Here is a 19,366-nt window from a genome sequence, read left to right as displayed (position 1 = left end):
TCTGTTTGTGAGTGTTTCATTCTTTGTGTGTTTGTGTGTGTGTGTGTGTGTGTGTATAATCTGGACAGGATGAGCATTCTAACTATTTTTCTAATAATAATTAGAGGCAACAGTTGTTCCCTATTGAGTTACGGTGAGTGTTCTATGAGGTGGGGTGATGTTCCAGCCGGATCAGTCCATTGTCAGTGCATGAGAGAGTAATAGGGTTGAGACACCTTTTTAGGACACACAGGTTTCTATGGGATATATAGGACTCTGTGTGTGTGTGTGTGTGTGTGTGTGTGTGTCCTGTGCGCTGAGGCTCAGCTCAGATGGGATCTGTCGGGATGGGTATGAATGCACAATCGGGCGAGCTCTTTGTACTGTAAGGGTTTAGGAACACTCTTTACTGTCCAGTTTGGGGAAGGGGAGGTGTATGCGGGTCAGGAGAGGGTGTTTGCTTTTACTGTCGTCCTGTCCCTGAAGTTGTGATTACATTTCATGGGAATACATGTTTAGAGTTTAGAGTTCTTGGCACCAAGGGGCACTGCATAACACGCCAAGGGGCACCAGTGTAAACCAGACAGGAAGGGAAGTAAGGAAAGGGTGGGGAGAGAGAGAGAGAGAGAGAGAGAAAGGGAAGGCAAAGCTGTGTTTCACACGTGACACACTGTCTCACATAGTACTAAGCCAACGTGCTGCCAAGTATGTTCGATTACTTCATCAAAACACAGGCTAGACACGCAGGGCAGCTCAAGCCTGTCACTCTTGTGTTGCCAACCCCAGCCCCTTAACAAACACTGATAGGTCTCAAATCATTATCAACAACAACAACAACAACAACAACAACAACATCAGTGGAAAAACATGTCCAAAACTTAGAGGTATCCAGCCTTTGGCCCATATGTGTTTGGCCCACTAGAGGTAAAACACATTGGTGTCATGTCACCATAACTGTTTTAGTCCACGAATGGCTTTGCTCTCTCTTACTGATTGTGTGGTTTTAAAGTAAAGACGTAGACATTAAATATTCTGGTTCATGTTCAGTTAATTCTGGTTCATGTTGGTTAGTTTCCGGGAACATTTCAAGCATTACTAGCAAGCCCCTAGTAAACGGCTTTAAAGTTTGGAGTTGTTGGGTTAGTTTGAGCTACGGTGGGGTCTCCTTGACATTTTAAAACGTATCCTGTTAACTAATGTGATGTGACACAAACTCACGCAACTTTATACTGCATCTTATGTGGATGAAACTATGATGTACAAAGCTAAAAGATGTTCTTAAACGTCGACACAAAACGATAAAAACATTACAAAATACGTTGTCTTACTTGTTCCTACCAGTGTCCGTGTGAACACACAACCTTTCTATTTCCGTTCATATTACATTTACATTAGGCAACTCAGCCCGATGTTATTCGCTTGTTTTCATCTCAGTGTCATTTTCAAAGTCAAACTAATTTACAGCATGTGAACCATATTAAATTACTTGTTCGCTATAATCTGACTTCTAAAACAAGATATCGGCAGTACACCTCACCCTCCCTTCTTAATTAAATCCTGCACGGAGACTGATGAAGATTTGCAGACAATCTGATATATGCGATACTCGATAGCGGACCACTCGATACAGACCAAACCTGGTAGCTGCACTGCCAAATGATTTGCAAACGAAGTTATTATTGGGATTTTGTGAGAGTATATGTTCCTAGTAGTGGTCGTTTGTTAATTAGTGTGAACCCACTCCCGTCAAATTCATTTAAATTCGGGATAGATGATATCACCTCTCAAACAGACATGTGTTTTTCACTCTATGCCAATGGTTAACACTTGTCATGGGAGCACTACAGAACACTTCAGACCAGTTGACGGAATCACAAGAAATACTGACCTCTGCCGTCTATATCCGCAATCAAAGAGATGTACAACGCAGGGTCGAAATGGTTAAACGTGCTCTTACATTACCAACGTAACCGGATTTTATTTTGTGTTTTGACTTCTACTACAGCCTGATATAAAAACATATGTAGCCTAAGTCTGCAAAATTGGCTTGCCAATGATGTAATCCTAATGCTTTACTTAGCGTAATAGCAGGCTTCATTCGGTCTTCTTGGTATTATTTAAACCAGTAAAATAGCGCCGAAGTGAACAAAGGCTAAAATCCATCCATCTCCCTCTCTCTCTACATATATCTATAAATATCTATCTATATACACACACACACACACACACATATATATATATATATATAGAGAGAGAGAGAGAGAGAGAGAGAGAGAGAGAGAGAGAGAGAAATCTAAACATAGATTGCTGATATAAATACAGATAAATATATACTATATAAACATAAATGTTGAGTCACCCTCAGATGTTGGTAATAAAGTCACTCTGTCCCTATGAAGATACTGATTAGAAGATACGCCCACACTGAGTTTATCACCATAGTTTTCCTCAATGCAGAAACAGAAGCACAAATACAGACTTCCTTTAAAGAACTACCCTACTTAACAGGCAATCAAAGAGATAGCTGGAACAGACTTACTGATAGTGGGAGTTTTTGTTTGTTTCTTTGTTTATGTTTTTTACTTACTATTCAGTAGATTTCAGAATATAATAAAAGTAGTTCCACTCATTACTTTGCTCATTAACTTGTGTAATGTGTTTTTTTTCCCAAAAAGAAAGAGGACAATATTCACTTGTTCATATATAAATTAAAAACTTTTATTAACAAAGTGTGGCACTGTACACATATCAAACATATCTTTCTGTATAAATATTTACATACAGAAAATGTTTCCTTAAAATGTTACATTCAAAGGCAGTGTCAGCAGTGAGACACTTTTCTCTCAAAGATCAGATATGTGAAAATATGTTCTTATTGACAGTCCGTGAAAAAACAAATATCATCCGTAAACCCAGCATAGAACAAATTTAGAATATACAGTAACACAGATAATGACTTGTATTTAAGAAAACCCATCACCCCAAGTCTATTTTTTTTTTAATCCACCTTCTCAATGGTGGGTCCCTGAGAATTGGCCCCTGATCCAGCCTGGGCTCCACAGCCTCCTGCTGGCTTCCCTCCCTGATACAGCTTGGTGATGATGGGGTTGCAAACTTTCTTCAGCTCCTTCAGCTGATGTTCATATTCTTCCTTGTTCTCCAGCCAGGTGACGGCCTGGTTACACTTCTCAATGACCTTCTTCTTGTCATCCTCACTTTTCTCTCAAAGATCAGATATGTGAAAATATGTTCTTACTGACAGTCCGTGAAAAAACAAATATCATCCGTAAACCCGGCGTAGAACAAATTTAGAATATACAGTAACACAGATAATGGCTTGTATTTAAGAAAACCTGTCACCCGAAAAGAACAATTCACTCGCTACGTCAAGTCTATTTTTTTAATCCACCTCCTCAATGGTGGGTCCCTGAGAACTGGCCTCTGATCCAGCCTCAGCTCCACAGCCTCCTGCTGGCTTCCCTCCCTGATACAGCTTGGTGATGATGGGGCTGCAAACTTTCTCCAGCTCCTTCAGCTGATGCTCATATTCTTCCTTGTCGGCCAGCTGGTTGTTCTCCAGCCAGGTGACGGCCTGGTTACACTTCTCAATGACCTTCTTCTTGTCATCCTCACTGATCTTGTCTTTGATTTTCTCATCCTCTACGCTGTTCTTCATGTTGAAGGCATAGGACTCCAGGTTGTTCTTGGCAGCAATCTTCTCTCTCTGAACTTCATCCTCTGCTTTGTATTTCTCTGCATCTTGCACCATCCTCTCAATCTCCTCTTTGCTCAGACGGCCCTTGTCGTTGGTGATGGTGATTTTGTTCTCTTTGCCTGTGCTCTTGTCCACTGCTGACACGTTCAGGATGCCATTTGCATCGATGTCGAAGGTCACCTCGATCTGAGGGACCCCACGTGGTGCTGGTGGGATACCTGTGAGCTCAAACTTCCCAAGTAGGTTGTTGTCTTTTGTCATTGCCCTTTCACCCTCGTACACTTGGATAAGGACACCAGGCTGGTTGTCTGCATAAGTGCTGAAGGTCTGGGTCTGTTTGGTGGGGATGGTGGTGTTGCGTTTGATAAGGGCAGTCATGACTCCACCTGCCGTCTCGATGCCCAAAGACAGTGGTGCTACATCCAGAAGCAGCAAGTCTTGAACGTTACCAGATGTGTCGCCTGTGAGGATGGCAGCCTGAACTGCAGCGCCATATGCCACCGCCTCATCTGGGTTAATGCTCTTGTTCAGCTCTCTGCCATTGAAGAAATCTTGCAGGAGTTTCTGGATCTTGGGGATTCGGGTGGAGCCACCCACAAGGACAATGTCTTGGATTTGAGACTTGTCCATCTTGGCATCTCGCAGGGCTTTCTCCACAGGCTCTAGGGTTCCCCTGAAGAGATCAGAGTTCAACTCTTCAAAGCGAGCCCTGGTGATGGAAGTGTAGAAGTCGGTGCCTTCATACAGGGAGTCGATCTCAATGCTGGCCTGAGAGCTGGAAGACAAGGTTCTCTTGGCCCTCTCACATGCTGTGCGCAGCCTCCTCAGGGCCCTCTTGTTCTGGCTGATGTCCTTCTTGTATTTCCTCTTGAACTCTTCCACAAAGTGGTTGACCATGCGATTGTCAAAGTCTTCCCCTCCCAGGTGGGTGTCTCCGGCTGTGGCCTTCACCTCAAAGATACCGTCTTCAATGGTCAGGATGGACACGTCGAAGGTGCCTCCACCCAGGTCAAAGATCAGGACGTTACGCTCTCCTGACTTGCCTTTGTCAAGGCCGTAGGCGATGGCGGCAGCTGTGGGCTCGTTGATGATTCTCAGCACGTTCAGTCCAGCGATCACTCCAGCATCCTTGGTGGCCTGGCGCTGAGAGTCGTTAAAGTAGGCAGGTACTGTGATGACTGCATTAGACACCCTCTGTCCCAAGTAAGCCTCAGCAATTTCCTTCATTTTGACCAGCACCATTGAGGAGATCTCTTCTGGGTAGAAGGATTTCTCCTCCCCTTTGTATTCAACTTGTACTTTTGGCTTCCCTCCATCACTTGTCACCTTGAAGGACCAATGCTTCATGTCAGACTGCACAACTGCATCGTCAAACTTCCTCCCAATCAGCCTTTTGGCATCAAATACCGTGTTGCTGGGGTTCATGGCCACTTGGTTCTTAGCAGCATCTCCGATCAGCCTCTCTGTGTCTGTGAAAGCCACATAACTGGGGGTGGTCCTGTTGCCCTGGTCATTGGCAATAATCTCAACTTTTCCGTGCTGAAACACCCCTACACAGGAGTAGGTAGTGCCCAGATCAATTCCTACAGCAATGCCTTTTGATGATGACATTTTAATCTGTAAAGAAAATACAAAATACGATAAAAACGTCAGTAAGCCATGACTATTCTTAAGACAGACAACAGAGGTGAAAAAACTTTGCCATGGATGTAACATCATTTCAGCTTTTCAGACACTTTTTCTCGAGCACGTCATAAGGCGCTGTTCTGTTCATAACGGCTTTTCGTTTAGCTAATTCCTGAGCTACGTACCCTCACTTAACTAAAACAGCTCGGTTGGAAAATGTTTTAGTTTACGGTTTAAATCGACGGTATTAACCTTGTGCTACTGTTGTGGAACTCCGAGTGGAAAAGATTAACAAATGAAGCGATGGTTGCAGTAAACGTTTAATCACTTATGATCAGTTACAAAAGGAAAAATACCTTAGTGTTTTGAAAAATACCCCTGACCTGTTCAGAGTGCGCCAGCATCTTCAGCTTCAAAACAAAATCGCGCATGCTACATCAATTTAAGTGACTTTGGTTCATCGTGAGTTAAAATGAACTTACTCAGGTACAGAAAATGTATTTTGCGATGACATCTAAGCTACAGTAAATTATACAAAGCTTCTCTCCTCAACAGATCTTCATTTCATTAAACTCTGCCGTCACTCAAATTCTGTTTACTTTGAACAATCACGAGCGCTTCTTCAGATAAAGGCTATTAAGTACTGTAATCGGTTAACTTACAATTCTTTTGGTTGTCTTTCGTTGTCGCGAGGTAGAAAGTCTTGTTCTTCTTTCTCACGTTGGTCTCTTCACCTCGCCGATTGCTGAAGACTAACTGCATATGCTGCCTGTCACTTCTTATAGTCTTACTCCTCTAGTTCTCGACATTTCCAGAACTCTCAGTACATTCTGACCAATGACTGTACAGTATGCTGTAGCAGTGACTCACGCTAGAACGCGCGCCTCCTTCGTGAAGTTTCCAGAAAGGAGTGGAACTGTCATACATTTGAATCAGAGGAGCTCGAAATACACTTACTATGGCTTTGTTCCCATTTATGATTAAAAAAAAATTCACTGTTGTCATGCCGGACCAGTGACTATTGACTGTTCGCTTCTTTGCGGAGAATACAAATTGTTTTGCTTTTATAAATCTATTCAGAGGTTCACCTGTCTTAAGAAATAAGGTTTATTCTGTCATCGCTTGTATTTTCTTAATCTGTAAGTGGAAAGAGTTACAACTTTTAAATTGAACTCACCGTCAGTATTGTAAGTTAGTAAAAAACGCTTTCGCGACCCCGTCATTCATCAGTGGAGTAGATTTCCGGCTTGAGACATTTGCCAACACAGTTCATGTAGATGAACTTATTAGCCATTTACTGGCAGGAATGCTTGGAATGCAGTGATTTACTGTAACAAATTATGAAACATCAGCGTGGAGCCTTCGTTTTCTGATTACGCTAACAAAGGGTATACATTAAATACACAAGTGATCGTAGAGCAGTTCGATTAGATTACATGCAGAATTGGATAATATTAAATAAAGAGTCGAACATAGGCTTTTATGTGTTAACCCTTGCTAACGAACAACCACAACATTTGAAATAGGCCAAAAAAAACCTATTTAAGCGGGTTCTCAAGAAGCAGTTATGTCCGTGGGGACTTAACGAGTATTAAGTGCCTTGTGTATTTTGACAGTCTGGGGTTTGGGTCCGAATTTCTAGCATATGTGATGTAAATAGGCAGTTACGCATCTCACTGTGAATTTGACACACACACGTAGATACCCCCTCAGTTAGATAATTGTTGAGTGGGTGTGGCGAGTGGAGGCGAGGAGACTCCGTAGACGTTTGGTGATCAGCTGATTTTGGTCAAATTAGTTAAGATATCCAATGTACCTCAGTTTGTCTCTGAGATTTCTTAAGATGAGCGATAGTCTGTGTCTAGTGTCTCCACGTTTCCATAAGTTACAGTGTAATTTTTACTTTGCTTGAGTCATGAGGGATGACTTCACGTCGCAAAGAAGTTTGTCCTACATCTCAACTCACACTCGCAGCTCCTTACGGACAAGTCAACAGAGTATGTGCAGCAATTATTTACTCGACAAATAACACAAAACTGTGAGGGGGAGACTGTTTACTATTGCAAAAAGCACAGTCTTTTGTCGTTTCTTTAACCTTGTTCTGTTTTTCTCAATCATGTTAAATGAATTAAGTGACGAATGTAACGAGTTTTCTTTTAAAGATTGTCTTGGCCTCTGTGTCAATACAATGAAACCGGTATGTTCTATTAGTCTATGAAATAAAATGATGAGAGAGAAATCTTGATGAAATTTAAGCCTGTCTTGCAGCCAAAATCTAGTCCCGACTCGCACGTACTCTCGGAGGTGCACACAGGTAACTGCTGCGTGTATTCAAAATAATCATCTGTTTGTATATACAATGCAATTTATGGGTTACTCTGTCATCTGTTTGTCCACTACACTTCGCACCCTCCTTCTCGCAATAAACTTATTCTCTCATCCAAACCCCCCCTTCTTTCCACTTTCCCTGTCCCCCTACCTACACTCTCTCCCACTATATCGCGAGAGACAGGGAATGGGACAAGAGGCAGAATATTCATATTCTAGCAACAACAAGAGCAATTAAAATCCCTATAAATATAGTACTGTATCTTGAACGGACACAAATACCTCCAGCGGACGTTGAATTTGAATGAGGAAAAAAAAGCAGAAGGGGAGAAATGAAAATTATTGTCCAAAGCAGCGTCGGGTTGTTGACTGTATCGTCTGTAGCTTGCTAGCACAGCTATCTAGAGATAGCTAACAAGAATAGCTAGCATTCTATTAGCTATTTGCTAACAAGATAAATTAGCTTGGCTTAGCTCGGGCAGTTAATTTCTGCAGATCAAGAAGATTAGATTTAGGTTTAGTGAAGCAGTAGATTCGTGTGTTTTGGGCAAGTGGGTGAGTTAATCGTTTATTTGTGCATTTTAGCTCAATTTCGCGACATGGTAGAATAACATCAGTCGAAATTTAGCTATAATAGCTAGCTAGCTAACGTTTCCATTAGTAAAAAGTTAACTTGCTTTCTTGCTAACCTAACTAGCTTAAGTAGCAGTCATATAAAACAATAACAGGGAGCTAGTTTATTCTAAATACAAATAAAACATAAATAATACGTCATGTGAATGAATGTTAATATTTTACAAGAAAAAATCTTTTCTGAACAGTCACGTTTTTGCCACTAGGCCAATAGGGTTAATTTGTCGTTGTTCTGACAACCCAGGTTCTCTGTATCCATATCCTTGGTTACATGGTCCCACCACACAAGGCACCGGCCTCGAGTTCTTCATGGAGCCGACGATGGTGAGTGTACCACGGCGTGTTTAGATAACACTCACTTCGCATGAAAATGTAGATTTACTAAAATGAATAGAAAGCTGCGACGTATGAAAGCAGCGGAGAGCAGTCTAAAGGTAACGGTCTAATGTGGCGACAAGCTGCTTCAACAGTGACTTCCTTATAAAGAGGCAATTCGTTCAAATCAAAATATGATGAAACTCACGCTTGTCACAGATTGCATGTTTCTCAAGGAAGCAGAACAACATCCTACACCCTGGTTCAGTGAGGTTTTCTCTCGACTAATCTAGATGTCTTTTGATTTTATTTAGATTGTGCCCAAGATGTAACGAATAGAATATGTGGCGCTTTTGTCTGAGGGTTTTGGATGTTATTAAGATCGGTACATTAATACATCAAAAGTGTTTAAAAAATATGCAGCAAGGGTAATTTGGTTGTCACTTGTATGCTGGGAGAATAAGGCAAGATTAAATCACGTGTGTTGATTTAATTTCTTTGTCGACTTTATTTATCCTCTGTACACTTTTAGAAAATTGAATTTAGACCTACCAATAAAAAAACAAAAAAACTGCTCTTAGAAATGAACCCGTAGCAGTGTTCTTAACTCTCGATGTAACATTTGTTTTAATAAACATTTCATGAAAATTCTGGATATAATAGCATCTTTTCATGTGAGCCCAACAGCAAGGCAACTTTAAAATGTCATTGTTTTTATAATGATGGATGTTGTCAAAGATTTTTTATTCATTTACGCATAATATTGTACACTTGTGTACTAATTTGTGCTTACACTTTTGCCTGTAAACTGACAACTGTTCACTGAGGGAGAAAAGCCCTAGCCAATTCCATTGAAACACTGAAACTAGAATTCATATTCCATTCGCATCTGTATAAATATATTCAGTTCTAGTGTTTCTTTTTTTTTTGTTGTAGTTATTATTATTTATTTATTTGGGGAATTTTACATGTTGTTGTCAGCTCCTCTGGCATGATATTTTGGCATCCTGGTGCAGAGATCAGTTTTGTGTTAGTTAAGGTTTTTTTTTGTTTGTTTTTTTAAGTTTAAGTGTATTTCCTTTATTAATCCCACAAATGTGGAAATTCGACAAGGCCATTGTGATGACACCTAACTTTGTTGTGGTGAGTAATGACTGTATTTCTTTCTTTCTTTCTTTCTTTCTTTCTGTCTATAGGCTATGGATTTGTTTTCCTAAGCGTAGGAAAAGTGACTTGAGACCAAGAGCTTAAGCCTAAGCTCTGCTTCTCCCTCGCCGTCAGTCCTCAACATTAGCCCTGCGTTTTATGTTCTCTGCATCTACATTGGCATACAAAGGCACGCATATGAATGTACATTTGTGTCAAAGGGTTTTAAATGGGGGGGAAGACCACCTTCACTCTTTTATTGGTCTGTCACATTTCCTAAATACATGCCCTTTGTTAGACATCACCCGATGAACGAAGTGTGTACCCCCCCTCAGATCTCGGAGGTCCCAAAATCCCTGATCAGTCATCTTTAGTGACCAGAACAGCAAATCACTAAAAAAAAAAAAAAAAAAGAGAGAGACAGAGCAGGAGAAAAAAAAAAAAAAGCTAGTCGATCATAAGACCAGATATGAACGGCTCCCTTTTAACTCCGCCCAGTCCACGTGCTGCGGCAAACTCCTCCCCTCTTCCTCCTTCTCCGTCTCCTTCTCCATCCCCTCCTTCCCCCTCGCTTTTGCCTATCTCTCCTCGACCTCCACCTTTACCCCCTCCACCCCCTGCTGGTCAGCCTCCGTCATCTCTGTCAGACACCCCCACTCCTTCCCCCTCACCCTGCCTTAGCTGGACCGAGTTCTGTGAGCTACACGCCCGGGTCGCGGCCGGAGACTTTGCTAGGCATTTCCGGGCTTTTCTGCTGGAGAACCCGCACTATTCCCCGGATTCCGCCGCTGCCTTCTGCAGACGTTTTACCGACCGGTTCGTCCGGCACTTTGAGAGTGAGCTGGAGGGATGCAGCGCGGTCAGGGAGGGAGCGGGAAGCTGGGTCGCCCAATCAGACGCCACGTCTCTTGAAGAGGAGGCGTCTTCTCCACCTCTCCTGCCTCCAGAAGCTGCTGCTCCCTGCCCTCCTGCACACACACGGGCTCTGCCAAAGCCTCTGTCCTGTCGACAGGGATTGGAAAGCCGCGGCGGAGAGAGATTTCCGAACCCCACGGCTTTCCAGGACTCGTATGCTCACACACAGATCCTGCCCCCCTCTTCTTCTTCATCCTGCTCTTCCTCAATGGGTGGAAATAACGGTAGGAGGGAGGAGAGAGGAATCACGGTTAAACCAACGGCCAATCTGTCCGGCAACGGGGACATGGAAGAGGAGGAGGATAGCTGGGCGGGGCCAGTGACTGGAGAGGAGGCGGAGCCTGAGGAGGGGGCGGGCAAAGAGGTAGAGGCAGATGGGGAGATTTTTGCCGACAGAGCGGACGCCAGCCAGATTCCCAGAACTCCCATCCTGTCTGGCACACCCTCGAACTCTGGCTCTAAGGGCAACGGAGCACCGTCTGGGGGCGGTCACTCCAAGAACAAACTGAAGAAGCGGTTTTCCTTGCGCAGCGTCGGCCGCAGCGTAAGGGGAAGCGTCCGGGGCATCCTGCACTGGCGCAGCTCCTCCAGCGACTCCCCCCAGAGCTGCTCCGCAAACTCTGTCCCCCTCCCCTCCAGCTACAGCTACACTACAGGCCTGCAAGACGGGAAAAGAAACTCTGGTTCGCAGGCGACCCCCGCTTCCCTCCCTGTCTCTCTTTCCCTCCCTCTTTCTCTCCCTCACTCCTCTTCATCCTCCCTTCCCCCGTCCTCCTCCAGCAGCGCTACGTCCCTCTCCCTCTCCGAGGCCCGCGACCGAAGGAGGAGCAACGGGGAGGGAGAGAAGGAGAAGTGGAGTCATCGGCTCGAGAAACTGCGGCTGTCCCGTTCGCCTCCTCCCGTTGTCCCCGCCTCCGCCACCTCCTCGATCATCTCGCCCTCCTCGGCCCTCCCCCCAAGTAGCGCCGGCGCTCCCCGCAAGACAGGCAGGCTGGTCCGAGAAGGAGGTGTCAGCGTCTGCTCCTCCACTGACGAGTTTGCCGGCTCGCACGGTTTTGCGGGCTTCTCTTTCGGACTGCTTCACCATGGCGCTGACACCAGTAACGTTGGTCCCGCCGCAGGACAGACTGGTGCAGCGCAGCCCCTGGCCAGCGGAGGCGCTGTGGGCGGTAGAGGCAGCCGTTGGCACAAGTGTCGCCTAGTGCTAAGGGAAAGAGACAAAGAAGGCGGAGAGAGAGGAGAGGAGTACTTCTTGGAATTTTTCATTCCGCCAAAGGTGAGATTCAGTTGGTTTGGTCAACTTCAACTGTGGCTTGAATTGAAGTACTTTAATCTGATGCAGCTGACAAAAGGCTGACCGTCAAAGCCGACCATCTCAACTTAGATACGATTTCTGATTAGACAAGAACCCCAAAATTTACCATTCAGACCCAAGTATAGATACTACCTGCATTAAAAACTTCTAAGTCCGTATGCGTCTGCAAATCTTGCTTCCCCTTGAGCGTTATGATTGATATGAACATGCTGAACAGCTTAATGATAAGAGATGATGGAGAAGTACAACAAATATGTAGAGTAGGTTGTTGTCCCTGGAGAGAGTTTGGAGTATTGCTGCTTTGAAGTATTGCTGTCTTTCATAGTCATGCTACAGAGGTCAATAAGGTCAAACCTTTTATTAGTATGTTTAGGTGAATCCATCTCACACTTATGTTGATGAACTGCAGAGCATGCAGCAGTGGAACGGTTTTCATGGCCCAATTGAAAAGACTGATTTACTGACTGAATTAATTGATCAGATTAATAACGAGCCGTCAACGATGTTTAACTCACGTCGGCTCCCTGTGTGTGGCTTGCATTCAACTCCATATTAATACCCATCTCTAAACGCCCAGTATACACACCCATTATACAAACCAGTATGCAAACCCATTTAGGTTTTAAGTCCTGGTTTATTCTGGACCAGTCTTGCTAAAATCAGGAACACCGTTCAGATCTGCTGATCATGAAAACAACCCGATGTTTGACCTCAAAAATTAGGTAGTACTGAGTTACACAGGGTTTTTTTGTTTGTTTGTTTGTTTATTCATTTTTGTGATGCGCCTCACCTGAATCCATACAGCGGCACCAGGTTTTTTTTTTTGTGACCCGCTCACAAAAATGTCTTTGAGAAAACCGAGAGCACACATCAATTTAAGATTTTGGTATTTTGATATTTTGATACTTACGTCATTAGAATCCAGTGCTCTTTAAGTCAAGTGGCCTGTCACCCCTGGATGTAAAGTTGGTTTAGGAATGCACCATTCGCCTGAATGAGTTGAAACAGACGCCCATCCCTGTTCTCTGCTCCTCCCCCAGTCCTCCAAACCCAGACTGACTGTCCCATGCTGCTCCATTATGGACGTGAGGAGTACCACAGCATTGGAGGTGCCAGACAAGGAGAACACGTTCCTACTGCAGGTATTTTCAGCTTTCCTTCTCTCGTTCCTCACCATCCCTCTCCTTTTGAATTGCTTTTCTTTTCTTCTTTTCTCGCTGACGAAGCTCCGTTTTCGACCCTCTTCCCCCCCCCCCCCCCCCCCCCCCGTCGCTCTTCTTCTCCGTCTTAGGTCCTCTCTATCATCTTTAACTGTGATTTCTATCAAACTTTTTTTTTTCCATTCACGTCTCTCTCTCTCTCTCTGTCTCTGTCTCTCTCTCTCAGCTGGAAGGACAGGTGCAGTATGTGATTGAGACCAGAGACGCGGTGCAGATGAGGGCCTGGTTGAGTGACATTAGGAATGGCATCTGTCTAAGGTAAAAGGACAAAACTGTTTAAAAAAAAAAAAAAGAAGAAGAAGGAAATGCTGCCTTCAGTTCAGTGTTTAACCTTATTTTCCACATGGAGAAGACCTAACAAAGCGAGTGACAGAACAATATTGTAGAACACTGCTTGGTCAATACACACATGCTTACACAGTCTAACAAAATATTATACACCGTCTGATTAAATATGTGAGTCTAATAAACACAAGCACTTCAGTGTGCTTGTACGGAGTGACGTAGTCCAGTTTGAGAGGATCAGGCCCTGGTACAGAGTAGTGTTTTGTAAACAGGACATGTATGTAAGTGGAAGGTCACGACCTCTCTGTGACCTCTCTTAGTGAGCAGGAGGACACTGAGGGAGTGTGTGGAGGTACGCAGCCTGATCTGAGCAGCACGCCCGATTTCAACTCTCAAGGTGAGTTCACATCACGGCTCAGTTTGTTTCACGGTTTTGTCTTGAAAGAAAAACCTACTGAGAACTGAAGCTTTGTCTTTCTTTTTCATTTAAACATATCTGAATTGAATAAAAATGTTACAATGATTCTACAGTGTAGTTGTAATTGTAACGGTAACGATTTTCTTTTGTAGTATGTTATGGTGGCGTTGGAGGCTCTCCACTGCTTGAACCTCTTCCCCCTGAGTTACCACCTCGTGCTCCTCTTGACGAATCAGACAGCCGACTCCTGGGTGGGGGCGGAGCTAGCCTTGGCACGCCTTTTGCTGAGACACCAGATGCCACGGGTAGAGCTTCATAAACACAAACACACTCATATAATACACCCAACACACACACCCGCACACACACAAACACACACTCAGCAAAACCTACACCTGCTTACACACACACACCCTGTATTAACCAATCCAATTTCATTTAAACACACAGACACACCCACAAATGCGCACACACAGCCTTTAGTTGAGTCTGTGTACATCCTGTACACTTACATGATATTTAAAAACATCACACATCAGCCTCCACTTTGATGACTTCCCCCCTCTCACTTACACCCCCCCACCCCCCACCCCCACAGGCTCGTTCCTGTTCTCCGAGGGCTCTGTTACAGAGGTGGTGGAGCACCCCCTGAGCGAGTGCCAGTGGTTTCACGGCACGCTCTCCCGACTGAAGGCGGCACAGCTGGTGCTGGCGGGGGGGATGGCCAGCCACGGCGTCTTCCTGGTACGACAGAGCGAAACACGCCGCGGGGAGTATGTGCTCACCTTCAACTTCCAGGGCAAAGCTAAGGTTGGTGTGTGCGTGTGCGTGCGTGTGTGTGTGTGTATGAGTGTGTACGAGTGTGCGCGTGTGTGTGTGTGTGTATCGAGTGTGTATGCGTGTGTGTGTGTGTGTGTGCGTGTGTATGTGTGTGGCAGAGTTCATGGGTGTGCATAAAGCTCACAAGATGTGAGTGTGAAAGCAGCTCTAGGGCTGGGTGTGTGTGTGTGTGTGTGTGTGTGTGTGTGTGTGTGTGTGTGTATAAACTGTACTTTCTGTGTATGGATGTGTAAGAGTATATGATTTGTGTATATAACTCACTTTTGTTTGCTTCACAGTTCATATTGAACATTATTGTGTGTTTCTCTCCCCAATGTTGTCCTCACTGTTCTCCCTCTCTCCCTCTCTCTCCCTCTCTTTCCCTCTCCCTCTCTCTCCCTGTTCCTCTCTTTCCCTCTCTCTCTCTCCCTCTCTCTCCCTCTCTTTCCCTCTCTCTCTCTCCCTCTCTTTCCCTCTCTCTCCCTCTCCCTCTCTCTCCCTGTTCCTCTCTTTCCCTCTCCCTCTCTCTCCCTGTTCCTCTCTTTCCCTCTCTCTCTCTCTCTCTTGCAGCACTTGCGTCTCTCTCTGAACGAGGACGGACAGTGTCGTGTACAGCACTTGTGGTTCCAGTCTATCTTTGACATGCTGGAGCATTTCCGGGTGCACCCAATTCCCCTAGAGTCTGGGGGAGCCTCAGACGTCACCCTCATCAGCTTTGTGGGGGCCACAGCGGTCCGGCAACCAGGTATGAAGGGGCCCCCGGACAGGAAAAGGGGGTTTTTGGTTTGGGTCAGGTAAAAAGAAAGATTAAAAAAAATATATATATTGAAAAAAGTGGTCAGATGTACTTTGGTCTCTACTGAAATATGGGACATTAAACAGTTTAGAGTCTTCAAGTCAGGTAAAAAAGTGATTTTGTGTATGAATGTTTGTTTAAGCTGAATTTGTGTGAGTGTTTGAGAGAGAGACATTGTGCTCACATAAGAAAAGAGGAGTATAGTGTGTTTGTCTGGTGTTAAGTATGTGTCTGTACGTGTTTTGTGCAGAACAACAACATGGCCAATACATTGGGGTTAATGTTGATGTCACAAATATATAAATCTGTTCAAATGAGGAATTTTGCTATAGCATGATCCCTCCACAGAAGCTGTTAATGCTGAATGCGCACACACACTCACACGCACACACACGCGCATAGAATCATTCATACAGGCAACGTGTGCTGTATGTTTGCCGTGCATGGCTTTGTTTCTCAGCCTGTGACCTGTTGTATTATCTGATTTTTCTGTACTTTTATTTTTTCAGCAAGCATGGCCTGACTCCCTTTCTGCAACCCCCCCCCCCCTTACCCTTCTCATCTCCTCTCTCTTTCTGATCTGAATCTGTTCACTCATCCACTCCACGTATCTTTATTCACTCCATCTTTTCATTTTACCCATCCTTCTCTCCTCTCATCTCTTCCTGCACAAGTCACATTTCTCCGTTCCTCCCCTAGTCATAACTCAAAACCTAATTTGACCTTGAATTCACAACTCTCTCTCTCTCTCCCTCTCCTCTCTTTTCTCCTGTGTGATCCTTCTATAACACTGACTTTACCTCTTACTGACCCCCCCCCCCCCCCCCCCCCCCCCCCCCCGCTTTTCCCTTCATCCTCTTGCCTCAGGCCTCACTCCCCCTCCCCCCCAGTGCCTACCAAAGCTCTGATTGGCTGTCTCTGTTGTTGTGTGTCGTTGGGTCATCTTCGCAGGCCGGGAGAGGGCAGGCAGCCGGCCCACAGTCTGTGATGTCATCACCACGCGCCACCCTGACTCTCCATCAACCCCCATCTCTGACTGTGTGTAAGTGAGACCAGATTCAACAGAGAGAGAGAGAGAGAGAGAGTGTGAGGGAGAGATGGAAGAGAAAAAAAAGAGGGAGGGAGGTGTGATGGGTGAGATCAATAACTGAGTAAAGCCAAATGAAATGCCTCAGTTAGGCAAAGAAATTTGGATATATGACGAGGTTAGTGCAGTGTTAAAAGTTCAGCTTAAATCCATTTAAGAGGAAACTCAGAGTCGGATGGATGAGATGGAGAAAGATGGAGAGAGGGACTCTGAGAACTATACTAAAGAGAGAGAGAGAGATGAGATGCTTGATGCTTAAAACACAGAAGAAGAAGAAGAAGAAGGAGAAAGAAAGCGTTTTAGAGAATGTTTGGCTCAGTCCAAACTATTGAGAGAAGAGAGAGAGAGAGCTTGAGATGTTTTAGGAGAAGTGGAAAGATAGAGAGAGCGAGAGATGAGGAGAGTGTTAAAAGAGAGAGATAAGGATGGACAGAGTGGATGGAGGGAGAGGTGGGAATCATGATTTTCATCCACCATATGGAGTGAGTGGAGGAGCAGATCATCTGTTTACATCAGTACACATCTGTCTGCCTAACTTCATTCACTGCTGGGTTTAATTTGCATAGACCCACCCTACAGTGTCTTTCATTGGATAACAGATCCATTAGAACACCACTCACTCTAGCTTGTCGGTCAGTGTTCTACAGAACACTGTTCTCCATAGAGTTTCTGTTTGTTTGTTTATTACTTTTATTTTTAACAAATGATCTCTTGTCACACAGTAGACACAGTAAGCTCTGTCTCCACTTCAAATACAAGTCTGATTTCATCAGGGTATCTGTTTTCTGGCGAATCACTTAAAACTTCATTGAGTGACAAATGTAATAGAAATGTAAGATATTAACAATTGAAAATTTGTTTTAAAAACGTCTAGAATGGTTTGTCGTCATGGAGACAAGGTATTGGCCATCTGTGTAACTGTGACAATAGACAGAATCCATCTCTTGGGGAAAAAAAAAAAAGACCAAAAAAACCAAAACAAAACATGCATATTTCACAGCTGGCCCACGGAGTTCACACTGTTCTCTCCTCTCTCTCTCTCCTTCTCTCTCTCTCCTTCTCCTTTCCTTCCTTCCTCTCTCTCTCTCTCTCTTTTGAAATTTGGATTTCTCTCTGTAATCCCCCCCGTCATCTTGTTTTCAACTCCTACTTCTCTTCCTACATCATTTATGCCTTTTTGCCGCTACCACTTTTCTCTCTTTCTCTCTCTCTATCTCTTTTCCTCCCTCTTCTTTTTGTTCTCGCAGACTTGACCAGCAGACCCCGTAGCCCCCCACAACCCCCGCCTCCCCCTCTTCCGCCCGGGCGCCCGCCGCCCCCTACCCCACCGCAGGAACGAGGGAATGAAACAGAGGCTGTCGGAGGAGGAGGAGGAGGAGGAGGCGGCGGAGGAGGTGTAGGAGTGGGAGTGGGAGGAGGAGGAGGAGGCGCCGGAAGCGGAGCGGAGGAGTGCGAGGAAAGAGAAAGGGAGGCTCCTCTACGACAGCTGGAAGGAGCGGAGAGCGAGGAGAGGGAGGGAGGGCGGGCGAGAGCCATCGATAACCAGTACTCCTTCTTCTGAAGCGAGGAAAGCCCGGTGGGGCGCGGACAGCGGAGGAGAACAGAGGATGAATGTCGGAGCCATTTTTCAATGAGTATTTTCACTTCATTAAAAAAGAAAAAAAAGGACTGAAAGGGGGGCCGGGGGGGTGGGTGGGTGGGGGGGGTTGAAGGAGCAGAGTTACTAACACTATTAAACATGCGCTGGGGAGATAAGAAGAGAGAGAGAGAGAGAGGGAGAGAAAGAGTGAGTGAGAAAGAGAGAGAGACCATGAAAGAGGAGACATAGTAACACTAAATAACAGTACACTAAATCAATCAGAGCCTGGTGATTAGCGAGGCTGATGAACTCCTCACAGTAATTTAATATATTTTTTTATGTGGAACAGTCACACCCAGTGTTACAGTGCCCTCTCCTGTCAGGGAGGTACTTTCAACCCCTAATAGCACTAATGTAACTCTCAATGGTACTGTGTCCTTATGTAGGTACTGTCAAACTTAATGGTACTACCTGTGGTACTATGATTCAGAGAGATTAAGGTTTAATTCTTTTTTTTTTTTCTCTGGTACGAAAACAATTTCTAATACATGATATTCAAAGCTGCTTATTGTACAAACTGACCATGAGTTCAATTCAGTTCTGGTGCTGCGATAGCTGGGCAGGATTTGATGACTTTTGGCCACACTAGCTCCTAAATCCTTGTTCTTCCTAGCCTCGGAGGAAAAACAAACAAACAAACAAACAAACAGATTTGAACCTGTCCCACTGCCTCCTTACCTCTGAGTCTGGATCAGAGTCCTCGTTGTCCCTTCAGAAGGACACCCTGAAGCTAGAGCAGACAGGACATCATCTCCCTCCCTCTCTTTCTCTCTCTTTCTGTTTCTGCCTTCTTCCCTCTCTCTCTCTCTCTCTCTGTTTCTGCCTTCTTCCCTCCCTCTCTCTTTCTGTCTTTCCATTTTCTCTTTAGTGATATCCATCCTTACTACTGTGACTGAGCTGTCCCCTGTTTGTATTGCTGTCCAAGTTCTTCTCTTAATGCTCATGCCAGTCTACCTCTCTCTTCATCTCTCTCTCTCTCTCTCTCTCTCTCCCACACACACACACACACACACACACTCACATGTGTACACACTGTCTTCAGTTTCATTCATGAGTTTTCTGCAATGGTTTAGACCAGAGGAGAGAGGCAGAGTCCCTCATTAGCAAGACAAAAATAGTTCATTATTGAT

General features: G+C 44.7%; 2 protein-coding genes and 1 long non-coding RNA gene across 3 annotated transcripts; 2 read left to right on the top strand and 1 right to left on the bottom strand.

Moving 5' to 3' along the window:
- Nucleotides 1-3,061: 3,061 nt before the first annotated feature.
- LOC115829496 (heat shock 70 kDa protein 1-like) lies at nt 3,062-6,056 on the bottom strand. Its single transcript, XM_030793615.1, has 2 exons — nt 5,983-6,056; nt 3,062-5,311 (listed from the first exon to the last, which is right to left on the bottom strand). The coding sequence occupies exon 2, from the start codon at nt 5,303-5,305 to the stop codon at nt 3,380-3,382; it is 1,926 nt and encodes a 641-aa protein (XP_030649475.1). The 5' UTR covers nt 5,306-5,311; nt 5,983-6,056; the 3' UTR covers nt 3,062-3,379.
- Nucleotides 6,057-7,964: 1,908 nt separating this feature from the next.
- On the top strand, nt 7,965-10,008 carry LOC115829528 (uncharacterized). The gene is made up of 3 exons (XR_004025998.1): nt 7,965-8,203; nt 8,526-8,605; nt 9,793-10,008. It is a non-coding gene; the product is annotated as an uncharacterized LOC115829528 (long non-coding RNA).
- A 153-nt stretch (nt 10,009-10,161) lies between these two features.
- sh2b1 (SH2B adaptor protein 1) lies at nt 10,162-18,108 on the top strand. The gene is made up of 9 exons (XM_030793604.1): nt 10,162-11,933; nt 13,013-13,114; nt 13,359-13,450; nt 13,798-13,874; nt 14,048-14,200; nt 14,494-14,705; nt 15,285-15,459; nt 16,462-16,552; nt 17,845-18,108. The coding sequence occupies exons 1-9, from the start codon at nt 10,212-10,214 to the stop codon at nt 17,864-17,866; spliced, it is 2,646 nt and encodes an 881-aa protein (XP_030649464.1). The 5' UTR covers nt 10,162-10,211; the 3' UTR covers nt 17,867-18,108.
- Nucleotides 18,109-19,366: the final 1,258 nt, after the last annotated feature.

The sequence above is a fragment of the Chanos chanos genome, chromosome 16, assembly GCF_902362185.1.
Source record: "Chanos chanos chromosome 16, fChaCha1.1, whole genome shotgun sequence".
Classification (NCBI taxonomy): Eukaryota; Metazoa; Chordata; class Actinopteri; order Gonorynchiformes; family Chanidae; genus Chanos; species Chanos chanos.
This window is presented reverse-complemented; position numbering and strand designations above follow the sequence as displayed.

What these genes read in the sequence shown, in the direction of transcription:
- LOC115829496 (XM_030793615.1), bottom strand. Translation starts at nt 5,305, where the DNA reads ATGTCATCATCAAAAGGCATTGCTGTAGGAATTGATCTGGGCACTACC.
- sh2b1 (XM_030793604.1), top strand. Translation starts at nt 10,212, where the DNA reads ATGAACGGCTCCCTTTTAACTCCGCCCAGTCCACGTGCTGCGGCAAAC. An exon ending in AATTTTTCATTCCGCCAAAG is followed by an intron (nt 11,934 to 13,012) that starts GTGAGATTCAGT and finishes CTCCTCCCCCAG; the next exon opens with TCCTCCAAACCCAGACTGAC. An exon ending in AGAACACGTTCCTACTGCAG is followed by an intron (nt 13,115 to 13,358) that starts GTATTTTCAGCT and finishes TCTCTCTCTCAG; the next exon opens with CTGGAAGGACAGGTGCAGTA.